This window comes from Procambarus clarkii, chromosome 12 (genome assembly GCF_040958095.1).
Source record: "Procambarus clarkii isolate CNS0578487 chromosome 12, FALCON_Pclarkii_2.0, whole genome shotgun sequence".
In the NCBI taxonomy this organism is placed as follows: Eukaryota; Metazoa; Arthropoda; class Malacostraca; order Decapoda; family Cambaridae; genus Procambarus; species Procambarus clarkii.
Window position 1 is genome coordinate 8385757 of NC_091161.1, and position 15546 is coordinate 8401302.

The 15546-nt window shown below is 43.6% G+C and overlaps 1 protein-coding gene across 1 annotated transcript in view; it reads right to left on the reverse strand.

Moving 5' to 3' along the window:
- Positions 1 to 15546, reverse strand: part of LOC123772835 (uncharacterized) — a 328724-nt gene that overhangs the window by 284193 nt on the left and 28985 nt on the right. The window contains exons 2-4 of the mRNA XM_069323215.1: positions 15183 to 15504; positions 2822 to 2982; positions 1444 to 1596 (exon numbers count right to left, since the gene is read on the reverse strand). Of these exons, the coding sequence (XP_069179316.1) occupies positions 1444 to 1596; positions 2822 to 2982; positions 15183 to 15325 (457 nt within the window). The 5' untranslated portion in view covers positions 15326 to 15504. The remainder of the gene's footprint in view (positions 1 to 1443; positions 1597 to 2821; positions 2983 to 15182; positions 15505 to 15546) is intronic.

Below are 15546 nucleotides of genomic sequence, written 5' to 3' on the forward strand. Positions count from 1 at the left end.
GAGGAAAGATGTACACGTTCGAAAGTGCTTGCGTAACTGCTTCGTGAATCCGGGTCCAGGGCTATAAGATCATTCTCACATTATATTCTCAGATTCTCACATTATAACTTCTTTTCTGCTTGAGGGCCGACACTTATCTTGAGGTTATCTTGAGATTATTTCGGGGCTTTAGTGTCCCCGCGGCCCGGTCCTCGACCAGGCCTCCACCCCCAGGAAGCAGCCCGTGACAGCTGACTAACACCCAGGTACCTATTTTACTGCTAGGTAACAGTGGCATAGGGTGAAAGAAACTCTGCCCATTGTTTCTCGCCGGCGCCTGGGATCGAACCCGGGACCACAGGATCACGCGTCCAGTGTTCTGTCCGCTCAGCCACCGGCTCCCTTGCTTGTAACTAATCTCTGATGGGAATAACTAATCCCATCAAGGTTCTGTTTTACGGTATTTTGTATGTGTTGAACAAGTGCTCAAATATAAACACACATCAAGATTGCTCTCTCATGACCATCTCTCACCACAATCCTTGTTAAAGACCTCTAACCACAATCCTTGTTAAGGATTGTGGTTACAGGTCCCAGAGGTCCCAGAACTCCCCCCTGAGGACACCCTCTAGTCAGCAGGGGGCCCACAACTCATCACTAGTCAGCAGGGGCCCACAACTCATCACTAGTCAGCAGGGGCCCACAACTCACCCCTAGCCAGCAGGGGGCCCACAACTCACCCCTAGTCAGCAGGGGCCCAGAACTCACTCCTAGCCAGCAGGGGGCCCACAACTCACCCCTAGCCAGCAGGGGGCCCACAACTCACCCCTAGCCAGCAGGGGCCCACAACTCACCCCTAGCCAGCAGGGGCCCACAACTCACCCCTAGTCAGCAGGGGGCCCACAACTCATCACTAGTCAGCAGGGGGCTCACATCTCATCACTAGTCAGCAGGGGCCCACAACTCACCCCTAGCCAGCAGGGGGCCACAACTCACCCCTAGTCAGCAGGGGGCCCACAACTCATCACTAGTCAGCAGGGGGCCCACAACTCACCTCTGAGGCCCCCCCAAGTCAGCAGGGGGCCCAGGACTCACCTCTGAGCCCCCCCCCAAGTCAGCGGGGGGCCCAGGACTCACCTCTGAGGCCCCCCCAAGTCAGCAGGGGACCCAGGACTCACCTCTGAGGCCCTTCCAAGTTAGCAGGGGGCCCACAACTCACCCCTGAGGACCCCCAAGTCAGCAGGGGGCCCAGGACTCACCTCTGAGGCCCCCCCAAGTCAGCAGGAGGCCCAGGACTCACCTCTGAGACCCCCCCAAGTCAGCAGGGGGCCCAGGACTCACCTCTGAGGCCCCCCCAAGTCAGCAGGGGGCCCACAACTCACCTCTGAGGCCCCCCCCAAGTCAGCAGGGGGCCCAGGACTCACCTCTGAGGCCCCCCAAGTCAGCAGGGGGCCCAGGACTCACCTCTGAGGACGCCGTGCTCCAGGTCGTCGAGGTGCAGGGTAAAGGGGCCCACCTGGTAGGCGTACCTCCTCCAGAAGTCTGTGACGCTGACAGTGCTGGTGGGAAGGCTGGTCATGGACACCAGGGCGTGGATGGTCAGCAGGTTGTACAGGTCGGTGGGGTAGTTAAGGTTTAGTGTTTGTGGTGAGACGGGGGGGGGGTGCCACTGTCCTGATGGGACTGCACTGAAGGCTGACAGGTGTGGCACTGAAGGCTGACAGGTGTGTGAGGTCCGACCTAACTAACACAGTCATCACCTATGCCTCACTAACAAACACAGTCATCACCCACGCCTCACTAACCAACACAGTCATCACCCACGCCTCACTAACCAACACAGTCATCAATCACGCCTCACTAACCAACACAGTCATCACCCACGCCTCACTAATCAACACAGTCATCATCCACGCCCCCCTAACAAACACAGTCATCACCCACGCCTCACTAACCAACACAGTCATCACCCACGCCTCACTAACCAACACAGTCATCAATCACGCCTCACTAACCAACACAGTCATCACCCACGCCTCACTAACCAACACAGTCATCACCTACGACTCCCTAACCAACACAGTCATCATCCACACCCCCCCTAACAAACACAGTCATCACCCACGCCTCACTAACAAACACAGTCATCACTCACGCCTCACTAACCAACACAGTCATCATCCATGCATCCCTAACCAACACAGTCATCACCCACGCCTCACTAACCAACACAGTCATCATCCATGCCTCACTAACCAACACAGTCATCACCCACGCCTCACTAACCAACACAGTCATCACCCACGACTCCCTAACCAACACAGTCATCACCCACGCCTCACTAACAAACACAGTCATCACCCACGCCTCACTAACCAACACAGTCATCACCCACGCCTCACTAACCAACACAGTCATCACCCACGCCTCACTAACCAACACAGTCATCACCCACGCCTCACTAACCAACACAGTCATCACCCACGCCTCACTAACCAACACAGTCATCACCCACGCCTCACTAACCAACACAGTCATCACCCACGCCTCACTAACCAACACAGTCATCACCCACGCCTCACTAACAAACACAGTCATCACCTACGCCTCACTAACAAACACAGTCATCACCCAAGCCTCACTAACCAACACAGTCATCACCCACGCCTCACTAACAAACACAGTCATCACCCACGCCTCACTAACAAACACAGTCATCACCCACGCCTCACTAACCAACACAGTCATCAACCACGCCTCCCTAATCAACACAGTCATCACCCACGCCTCACTAACAAACACAGTCATCACCCACGCCTCACTAACCAACACAAAAGGATACTGATGAAGAAGGACTTGCGTTCAGTGGCGTTCATGGCGAGGGGGTCGACTCTCTTGAGCAGGGATCCGAACTCCTGGAAGTTGGTGGTATAGAGGGAGCTGTGTTCCAGCGCCAGGTATGACACCTTCTTGCCCTCCTCAGTGACGAAGTTGTCTAACAGACTGTGGATATGGAGAGGGTTAGTAGGAGGGAGGGAAGGGAGGGAGGAATGATTTAGAATGAAAAATTATCAACAAAATTTAAGTTTTGCCCGTTCGGACAAAATTTTATCCGAACGAGCAATCTGTAAAATATATGAAATTGGGGAAGAGTTTACAATATCTAAGATGTTTTTGGATTGCTCGTTCGGACAAGCCAAGCGTACGGTTTATAATCACGTCCCCAAAGCGAAACCAGAAATAAGTAACTCATTAGTGGTACCTTATGCGAGTGGACTTGAAAAACTGTCTCCGGTTTTTAAGAAACTTAATATCAATTTGGTGTTCACTAATAGTACGATCAAGTCCAATTTAATAAATAACTCCCCTGATACAGGAGGTTGTTTGTATTCGATTCCCTGCAATGATTGTGATTTTGTGTACCTTGGACAAACAGGAAAGTCCTTACAATTGCGGTTGTCAGAACATGCTTATAGTATTAGAACTGCCCAAACGTCTAGTGCATTGTATCTGCACACACACTATTAACTGGAAAGAGGCGAAAAGCATTACCAATTGTGGTGGTTTCGTGGAACGGAATTTGATTGAGTCTGCTCTAATCAGTGTCCAAATCTTCTTAATGTTAGTACTGGTATGTACAAACTTTATCCATTTTTAAGTAAGTAAGTAAGTAAGTAATTATCAAAAGACGGCACCAAACCGGGAAGGCTGTGTAGCACCATCAAATGTCCGGGATAATCAGAGGACGCTAAATATCACCAAGGATGCCAATATGAGAACAAAAAAGCATAAGACGAACGATATCAAAAGTATCCGAGTCGCCAAGAATTCTATCGAGGGGACAAGTGACCGCGAGGGACGGTCGGAAAACAAGACACACGCTCCTCCTGAACGTCAGGACATTCAACAAGGATATGCACTACCGTAAGAAGGACAATGTAATTTGGACAATAAGGAGCAGGGCGGTACTCCATTAAGTAACTGTGAGTTAAATGGGTATGGCCAATATGTAACCTAGCCAGAGCTGTTTCCCACCATCGGTTACAGTGGCAAGAGGAAGGCCACTGGGACACACGACTCTTAAGAGAAAATAAACACGTGATTAAAAATGTGACAATGTCAGACCACGGAGGAAAAATGAAACAGGAATTTCCTTAAGTACTTTCGTATATTAATACATCTTCAGAAGGAGTGATTTTACAGATCGAGTGATGGGTATAAATAGGCAGGAAAGAATGGTGAAGTGAGGTGAGGTACAATACGTGGACAGCGCAGACGGCCATCACTCGATCTGTAAAATCACTCCTTCTGAAGATGTATTAATATACGAAAGTACTTAAAGAAATTCCTGTTTCATTTTTCCTCCGTGGTCTGACATTGTCACATTTTTAATCACGTGTTTATTTTCGTGATATACACACATATTATATATATATATATATATATATATATATATATATATATATATATATATATATATATATATATATATATATATATATATATATATATATATATTGTGACGATAATCTCCTTCAAGAGATTGAGCCTGCTCTTCCCTCCATAATTACGTCGTTGAAATTATATAAAACTACTATGGAAGAAATGTCCAACAACGACAACAACACCAGCAAGGCTTGCCAGAGCGCAAAACGTTGCAGCCAGAGACACCTGTTCAGACTCAAACCGCCAAACTACTCGTTGATCGCTACCGGCCCCGCTGATTGGTCGCCGGTCTGGCTGCACCTGCACTCGCCCCCCCATACTACTTGATGTCTGGGGTCGCCACGACCTCAGACCTCAGAATGTTCAGTGCTTTCGTTGTTATCACTCCTCCCAGCTAGACGTTAGCGTGTACTGAGAGAGGTGATAGCTTAAAGCCAATATTCCAGCACCTCCCATTTAATTTTGTGTTGCACTTCTTGTTATTTTGCCTTAACGTAACTTTTCATTGTGTCATTTAATTATTCTTATTATTTTGATTGATTGATTTTATTATAAGAATTTGTTTGTCCATTTTTTCATGTTTTGATTTATTTAACGTAATTAAAATTTCATTGTTAAAATTTACTTGTGTTTTGTGTGTCTTCTCCTTACCTTACCACAGACGAAGTTCCAGTTTTTCTATTTTTTTTTATAACTATGTGACGAGGCCATACCCCTAGCCTTAAACAGCCGAACACCAACGCGTTACCGTCACAAGTTATATGGGGGCCTGTCCGGGAGCTTCACTCAGGTACTGGTGCCAAGTGGTAATTTATGGTAAGCGTATTTAACTTTGTTAACGTAGCTTTACTATTTTTCATATTCAATTTCATTTTTATAAGGTGCGGTGTATTGTGCATTACGAGAGTAACATATGGTGAAGGTGAGACAACTTTGGATTACGTGGTGACTGTAGGCCGCAGTCATACTCTTAATTGGTCATCTCTCCCTCCGTGTTATTACTCGTATTTACCATCTATGTCCCTTGAATATTTCTCATTCTGACAGATCATCATATTGGTACCCTGGTACTGTGGTCTGCCCCGGGTCAAGAGTACCCAATCTTCTGCAATCTGACTGTAGGAGGACAAAGAGGGCCATAGTTCCTCTAGCTCGAACTTTAGTTGCTGAATTGGGACCTCAGCAGCAGTTCTCGTCACCAGTTGACACCTCGCACCCCTACACGTCAGTCAGAGATGATGATACATACAACGGTAGGGAATTAGCTTATTTTTTCAGAGCACAAAAGTTCGCTAATTCTGTAAGTATCATATTAAATTCAGTAGGAAAAACTTGCTTTATGTCCTATAGAGACGTGGCAAGGTATGCCTACATTCTTGGACTACCAATTTTACTTTTGAAGCATTTAACTGTTTCATTTGTTTTCGAAACTCTGTTTCATTTGTTAGTAGGATTTTCTTGCCCTTATCCTCTTACATGAGTACCGGGTACAAGATTTCCTGCGCCCTTGATTTAATTTAATCATTTAACATCTTTTACTTAACTTTAATTGTTAAAGATCTCACAGGATAGGTATCAGTTGCCACGTTGTCCTGTTTCTGACATTCACTATTGAATATTCGTGTACCTTTATTTGCTAATTTCACCATGTTTCGTCTCCAAGCTTTCCGTACAAATCCAGCAGGTGAAATAGGGACTTTAAGTCGTGCCAAGAAGACTGAATTACAAACTCTTGCACATGAGTGTCAACTAGAAGTTCCCTACCAAGCCAACAAAAATGACCTACACAACCTGCTGCTGGATTACTATTTAGAGCAAGGTAAGATAGACTCTGAAACTCATGAAACTTACTATATTGCAGGAAAAACTGATTTGGCAACGATGAAACTCCAATTGGAACTGGCCAAGATTGAACGTGAGCAGCAAAGGGAAGCCCGCGAACAACAAAGGGAAGCCCTCGAACAACAAGAACGAGCAGCTGCCATACGAAGGGAAGAACAAGAACGCGAAGCTGCTTTGAGGAGGGAAGAACAAGAACGAGAAATCACCCTCAGAGAACGTGAAGCTGCCTTGAGGAGAGAAGAACACGAACGTGGACTCGCCCTCCAGGAACGTGAGGTTGCACTACTCCAGGAGCGGGAAAGAGTACAGCTTGAAACCAAACGACGCGAGTTGGAGATGCAACGCGAACATGACAAGCAACAAGCGACTCTGGCTCTAGAGTGTCGTCAACGCGAAATCGCCTTGGAAACTTCACACTTCACTCAACGCCAGCAAGCTACTGCCAATCTTCCCGTCAGTTTTAATATATCACATGCAAGTAAGTTAATGCCATCCTTTGTAGAAGCAGAAGTTGATGTGTTCTTTACCACCTTTGAAACCCTTGCTAATCAACTCAGTTGGCCTGTCGACCAATGGGCCACACTTCTCAGAGTCCATCTTACAGGTAGAGCTGCAGTCACACTCAGTACTTTGGCATCTGAGAATGACTACTACACTCTGAAACAAGCAGTGTTGGACGCCTACCTACTTTCCACCGAAAGTTATAGAAGGAAATTCCGTGACCACCTGAAGGCAAGTACCACTACCTTCCTCGAGTTTGCTAACACGAAACGGAGGTATTTCATGAAATGGCTGGAAGCAGCACATGTCTCTACTTTTACAGAACTCGTCAACCTGATGCTTGTTGAAGAATTCTTGAGACGTGTGCCACCTCCTGTCCGCCTCTACTTAGCAGATAAAGAAGAAACCGACTACCTGAAGTGTGCTAAGTCGGCTGACACTTACAGCCTCATCCACCGGCTGACACCCGAACCATCCTCCAGTAAGAAGTCGTGGTACAGTTACGAGAAGGTGAGCCCCGATCAAGCTGGTTCACAACTGTACTGCAAGTATTGTAGACTCTATGGACATACCATAGACAAGTGTGGTAAGTCTCAATACAAGGGAACCACTGACCAACAAAGACCCAAACCAACTCCTCCTAAGTCCGGTAAGCCTGTGATGAATGTTGGTGTTGATGTTAATGATCTTTCTCTTTTCAGTAACCACCTGTATACTGGAACTGTCTCTGCCAACGGTTCAAATCCGGAGGGACGTTTCAAATTGAAGATCTTGAGGGACACAGCGGCTCTACAATCGATCATCTTGAAGTCGGCTGTGCCCAACATCGTCTACACCGGAGAAACCGTCTTCATCACTGACCTCACTGCTACCACTCCATACCCTCTCGCCAGAGTCCACCTGGATTGTCCCTACATGAACGGGGAAGTCCAAGTCGCCGTCAGGGAAAAGCCTTTTCCCATGCCTGGAGTGCAACTTCTCCTAGGCAACGACTTGGCAGAAGACCTGCAACCGACCAACCTGATCGTCATGGACAAACCCCAGGTGTGTAACTCTGTGCCAATAAACCCTATTCTTGAGTATGTTCCAGCAGAGGTTCAAGAGAGTGATGAAGTTTCTCCTCCGGTTCTCGTGACCACCCGTGCACAAGCCGCACGTCCACAGCCAGCTGACTCTACTGCTACCGCTGTCCCTCAAGACCCTCAGAAACTCCCCCCGCATCTGACCAAGTTGGAGTTCCGTAAGTTGCAGAGGGAAGATCTTACTTTAACACCATTGTTTTTCCAGGCTGAGACTCAACCCGACAGTATTCCTGGGTTCTTCCTAGAGAACGACTTGCTCTACCGCAGATATAGACCCAGTAAACTGAAGGAGGAGGACGATTGGGCCAACATCGAACAACTTGTGATTCCCACCAGCCTGCGGCCCACTATTCTACACCTGGCCCACGGAGCATTCTCCCACTACGGCTTCAACAAGACTTACCATGGGATTCGTCAAGACTACTACTGGCCAGGTATGGTAAATAACGTCAAACAGTACGTAAAACAGTGTCATACATGTCAGATGGCAGGCAAACCGAACGTCTCCATTCCCAGAGCACCACTGATTCCCATACAGGTGCCTGCGGAACCTTTCCACAGACTCATAATAGACTGTGTTGGTCCTTTACCTCGGACCAGTTCAGGTAACGCCTACATCCTAACCATCCTGTGTCCTACCACCAGATTTCCCATAGCAGTTCCAGTGAAGAACATCACGGCTGCTACGGTTATAAAACATCTATTGAAGATCTTCACTCAATACGGATTTCCCAGGGAGATTCAAAGTGACTGTGGTACCAACTTCACCAGTGATCTCTTCAAAAGGACACTGGAGGAGTTCAACATCAAACAGGTATTGTCCAGCCCCTATCATCCTGCTTCACAGGGTTCTCTTGAACGTAGTCATCAGACCATCAAAGCACTCTTGAAAAAGTTTTGTAGTGAAACCTCAAAGGATTGGGATAAGCAGATTGACCTAATAATGTGTATTTTCAGAAGTCTCCCCAATGAGTCCCTAGGAGTATCTCCTTATGAGATGCTCTACGGCCGTAAGTGCCGTACTCCCCTTAAGGCTTTCAAAGACTCTCTCAGAGATGCCACCTTCAGTGAGCATCAGAATGTGCCCCAGTTTCTTCAAAACCTTCAACACATTCTAGAGAGAGTCCACCGCTTTGCCCTTGATAATCTATTGAAAGCCCAGGTGAGAATGAAGACTCATTACGACCAGACCAGCAAAGTAAGAAAATTCAAGCCGGGAGACTTCGTCCTTGCCTATTTCCCTATCCCAGGTTCACCTTTACAAAACAGATTTTCAGGACCCTACTGCGTCAAAGAGTGCAGAAGCAACAACAACTACGTCATAGAGACTCCAGATAGGCGGCGGAAGACCCAGCTGTGCCACGTCAACCTCCTGAAGCAATATAATGGTACTCCTCCCACTGTCTTGACTAATTGTTCTACCTTCACAGAACCCTACATCCACAGTGAGACCTTCCCAGCTTCTCCTCCCGAAAGCACTAACAAAGAGTCAGCGCTTTCTAATTCCGAAATCCTTAATGATCTTCCCAAATGCTTTCAGGATAATAATCGTGCTCCTTTGCCCTCTTCTAATTCCACTCTCACCTCGTCAGATAAACCCTTCATCCTCCATGTCGACGCTAGGGGTACCGACGTTGGTGGTGTCGTGATGCAGCAACGAGGCGAGAAGAATACACCTGTCAGCGACTACTGCTACAAGGATCTACGGAACAATTGGCAAGGAGCTACTCTTCCTCATCCTGAAGCTTCAGCACTTCACTCCACACCTGAAAAGTGCTCGGTCCACCATCAACACGGACCACACCACCCTACACCTCCTGCAGCACGCCCACTTCTCATCTCAACGTCTTCTACTATGGGCTTGCTAACTGCAGAAATTCAACCTGGAGACACACTATACCAAGAGTCTGACAACATCTTAGCCCATGATCTCTCCAGAGTTTATGAAGTAGAAGCGACTCCATCCATTACTCCACCACATAACGACGTACTTCTTCCAGAACCGCAGGCTTCGGGGGAGAGTTGTGACGATAATCTCCTTCAAGAGATTGAGCCTGCTCTTCCCTCCATAATTACGTCGTTGAAATTATATAAAACTACTATGGAAGAAATGTCCAACAACGACAACAACACCAGCAAGGCTTGCCAGAGCGCAAAACGTTGCAGCCAGAGACACCTGTTCAGACTCAAACCGCAAAACTACTCGTTGATCGCTACCGGCCCCGCTGATTGGTCGCCGGTCTGGCTGCACCTGCACTCGCCCCCCCATACTACTTGATGTCTGGGGTCGCCACGACCTCAGACCTCAGAATGTTCAGTGCTTTCGTTGTTATCACTCCTCCTAGCTAGACGTTAGCGTGTACTGAGAGAGGTGATAGCTTAAAGCCAATATTCCAGCACCTCCCATTTAATTTTGTGTTGCACTTCTTGTTATTTTGCCTTAACGTAACTTTTCATTGTGTCATTTAATTATTCTTATTATTTTGATTGATTGATTTTATTATAAGAATTTGTTTGTCCATTTTTTCATGTTTTGATTTATTTAACGTAATTAAAATTTCATTGTTAAAATTTACTTGTGTTTTGTGTGTCTTCTCCTTACCTTACCACAGACGAAGTTCCAGTTTTTCTATTTTTTTTTATAACTATGTGACGAGGCCATACCCCTAGCCTTAAACAGCCGAACACCAACGCGTTACCGTCACAATATATATATATATATATATATATATATATATATATATATATATATATATATATATATACATATATATGTCGTACCTAGTAGCCAGAACGCACTTCTCAGCCTACTATGTAAGGCCCGATTTGTCTAATAAGTCCAGTTTTCCTGAATTAATATATTTTCTCTATTTTTTTTCTTATGAAATGATAAAACTAACCATTTCATTATGTATGAGGTCAATTTTTTTTATTGGAGTTAAAATTAACGTAGATATATGACCGAACCTAACCAACCCTACCTAACCTAACCTAACCTATCTTTATAGGTTAGGTTAGGTTAGATAGCCGAAAAAGTTAGGTTAGGTTCGGTTAGGTAGGTTAGGTAGTCGAAAAAAAATTAATTCATGAAAACTTGGCTTATTAGGCAAATCGGGCCTTGCATAGTAGGCATAGAAGTGCGTTCTGGCTACTAGGTACGACACATATATATATATATATATATATATATATATATATATATATATATATATATATATATATATATATATATATATATATATATATATATATATATATATATATATTAGTATAATTTGGTAGCAGTCTTTCTTATAAACATATGTTGTTAAATATGACCGAAAAAGTAAGATTAATAATTCTAACACGAATTTTCTCAATATTTCTTGTGTTTCTTTTTACTGTCGATGGTAATTGAAAAATCAATTCTCCAAAATTCATTTTTATTTCTAGTCTGACGCGATGCTTGAACGCGGTTCATAATAACGTATTACATTTTCAAAGACTTTAGTTTACACACACACAACTTGTAACCTGAAAACTCTTAACAGAGTTTTACTAATTCTAACGCAGTAACAATATATAAACAGCTTGTCTTATATACTCGCATTTGGATGAGGTGAACAAACTTTTGACCAACACAAGGCAGAACATGGTTCAAGGGGTATAAATTGGATAAGTGAAAGGGAAGAATGGAAGTAACTGCAAAGGGCCTATTGGCCTATGCTTCCTCTTGATGCTTCTATATTGGTACGGAGTCTTAAAGTGGGTAGATTATAGTTGTGCATTAATTGGCTGTTGATTGCTGGTGTTGACTTTTTGATGTGTAGTGCCTTGCAGATATCAAGCCACCTGCTATCGCTGTATCTATCGATGATTTCTGTGTTGTTTGTTAAGACTTCTCTGGTGATGGTCTGATTGTGGGAAGAGATTATATGTTCCTTAATGGAGCCCTGTTGCTTATGCATTGTTAATCGCCTGGGAAAGAGATGTTGTTGTCTTGTCCTATATACTGAGTTCTTTGGGGCTTACAGTCCCCAAGTGGATATTTGAAGGCATAGACGATGTTGGTCTCTTTTAAGGCATTCTGCTTTGTGTCTGGAGAGTTTTTCATGAGTAGGATTGGTCCTTTTTTTGGTTTTATAGTAAATGGTCAATTGTATCTTCTGATTTTTGTCTGTAGGGATAACGTTCCTATTAACAATATCTTTCAGGACCCTTTCCTCCGCTTTATGAGTTGTGGAAAAGAAGTTCCTGTAAAATAGTCTAATAGGGGGTACAGGTGTTGCGTTAGTTGACTCTTCAGAGGTTGCATGGCATTTCACCTTCCTTTTTATGATGTCTTCAATGAAACCATTGGAGAAGCCGTTGTTGACTAGGACCTGCCTTGCCCTACAGAGTTCTTCATCGACTTGCTTCCATCCTGAGCTGTGGCAGAGAGCACGGTCGACGTAAGCGTTGACAACACTTCTCTTGTACCTGTCTGAGCAGTCACTGTTAGCATTGAGGCAAATTTCTATGTTTGTTTCCTTAGTGTAGATTTTGACAAATTCCTTTGGAGTTAGACAAATTTGACATTTCCATACGCATACCCAGGTTTGTATTCCCCAATAATCCTTGGCAGGTGGAGTCCATGATTTCTTGGCATTCACAGTTTTGATCAATCTGTTAACCGTAAACAGATTATTATTTATATAATAAGTAAATATTCCCCAATAACAGAATATTGGGGAATACAAACCTGGGTATGCGTATGGAAATGTCAAGACACACAAGCCTGGAAACAGACTTCAGCCAATCATCAGCCAGATACCCACACCCACATACAGACTGGCGAAGCGACTCAACGGCTTGCTGACTCCTTATGTACCTTGTGCTTTCAGCCTGAAGTCTCCAAAGGAATTTGTTGACTTACTGCGGGAACACGGGCCACAGGGATAAGAGCCTCATTGGACGTAGAATCACTGTTTACCAAAGTATCTGTGGATGAAACAATTGGTATGATAGTGGACAGAGTGTATCGTGATCCTGCCTGTACTCCTCTTGACATAACAGAAAACATTCTAAGGAAACTACTCGAAGCTTGAACTAAAGAGGCACCCTTCTTGAGCCTGATGGGCACATGTATAAACAAGTAGATGGGGTCGCCATGGGTTCACCCCCAGGTTTCCTGTTTGCTGACTTCTACATGGGTACCATCGAACAGAACGTCTTAGTTGGCATGAACTTGATGCCTGCCATATACTGCAAATATGTTGACGACATTTTTACACAGGTACGTGATGTCAGACGTCTGCGGGAGCTGAAAGAGGCATTCAAGCAGAATTCTGTGTTGAGTTTCACTTACGAGATGGAGAAGGATGGGATGCTGCCCTTTCTAGATGTAACACTCACGGAATGGAGCGGAGGTTTCCACACTGCAGTCTACACTAATAAACAAACATAGGAATGTGCCTCAATGCCAATAGTGACTGCCCAGACAGGTACAAGAGAAGTGTTGTCAACGCTTACGTCGAGCGTGCTCTCAGCCACATCTCAGGATGGAAGCAAGTCGAATGAAGAACTCTGTAGGGTAGGGAAGGTCCTAGTCAACAACGACTTTTCCAATGGTTTCGTCGAAGACATCATAAGAAGGAAAGTGAAACGCCATGCAACCTCTGAATAGTCAACTAACACAACACCTGTACCCCCTATTAGACTATTTTACAGGAACTTCTTTTCCACAGCTCATAAAACAGAGGAAAGGGTCCTGAAAGATATTGTTAATAGGGGACGTTATCCCTACAGACAAAAATCAGAAGATACAATTGACCATTTACTATAAAACCAAAAAAAGACCAACCTACTCATGGAAAAACTCTCCAGACACAAAGCAGAATGCCTTAAAGAGACCAACGTCGTCTATGCCTTCAAATGCCCACTTGGGGACTGTAAGCCCCAAAGAACTCAGTATATAGGCAAGACAACAACATCTCTTTCCAGGCGATGAACAATGCGTAAGCAACAGGGCTCCATTAAGAACATATAATCTCTTCCCACAACCAGACCATTACCTAGAGAAGTCTTAACAAACAACACAGAAATCATCGATAGATACAGCGATAGCAGGTGGCTTGACATCTGCAAGGCACTACACATCAAAAAGTCAACACCAGCAATCAACAGCCAATTATTGCACAACTATATTCTACCCACTTCAAGACTTCTTACCAATATAGAAGCATCAAGAGGAAGTATAGGCCAATAGGCCCTTTGCAGTTACTTCCATTCTTCCCTTTCACTTATCCAATTTATACCCCTTGAACCGTGTTCTGCCTTGTGTTGGTCAAAAGTTTGTTCATCTCATCCAAAACAGTTTCAACATATCACCTCATCCAAATGCGAGTATATAAGACAAGCTGTTTATATATTGTTACGCGTTAGAATTAGTAAAACTCTGTTAAGAGTTTTCAGGTTACAAGTTGTGTGTGTGTTAACTAAAGTCTTTGAAAATGTAATACGTTATTACAAAACGCGTTCAAGCATCGCGTCAGACTAGAAATAAAAATGAATTTTGGAGAATTGAGTTTTCAATTACCATAGACAGTAAAAAGAAACATAAGAAATATTGAGAAAATTCGTGTTAGAATTATTAATCTTACTTTTTTGGTCATATTTAACAACATTTCTTTATAAGAAAGACTGCTACCAAATTATACTAATATATATATATATATATATATATATATATATATATATATATATATATATATATATATATATATATATATATATATATATGACACTGTCAGACCACGGAGGAAAATGAAACAGGAATTTCCTTAAGTACTTTCGTATATTAAATACATCTTCAGAAGGTATAAGATACCTTCTGAAGATGTATTTAATATACGAAAGTACTTAAGGAAATTCCTGTTTCATTTTCCTCCGTGGTCTGACATTGTCACATTCTTAATCACGTGTTTATTTTCGTGATATACACACACATATATATATATATATATATATATATATATATATATATATATATATATATATATATATATATATATATATATATATATATATATATATATATAGACAGTGTCAGACCACGTATTTGTATTAATATACGAAAGTACTTAAGGAAATTCCTGTTTAATTTTCTTCCGTGGTCTGACATTGTCACATTTTTAATCACGTGTATATTTTCGTGATACACACACACACTATATATATATATATATATATATATATATATATATATATATATATATATATATATATATATATATATATATATATATATATATATATATATATATATATGTATATTAACAATTATAATAATTATAATTAAATATGATAACTTACATGTTCATGAACTTGGAGGTCATTTCGACCATCTGGGTGGGTGTTGGTGTGAGTTCCGTCGGTGGGGCGTTGGCATTGAGCACCACCAGAGGTGCTGACCACAGCCCCATCCAGGACAACAATTTCAGCAGTCTCGACATCATCCTCGCTCCTCTATTGCCTCTCTCAGGTCAATACACCTTACAGCCTCACGTCAGCAGACGGACTCAGGCTATATCAGGTCAGTACTGCCAGTCACTTCAGGGGAATGGTACCTTAGTGACACAGCAAGTCACTTCAAGACACCAGGGCAGGTCACTTCAAGACCTCATATGCGGGCATCCTGGTCGGGACAGAAAAATATAATTTTGTTAGCAATTTCGTT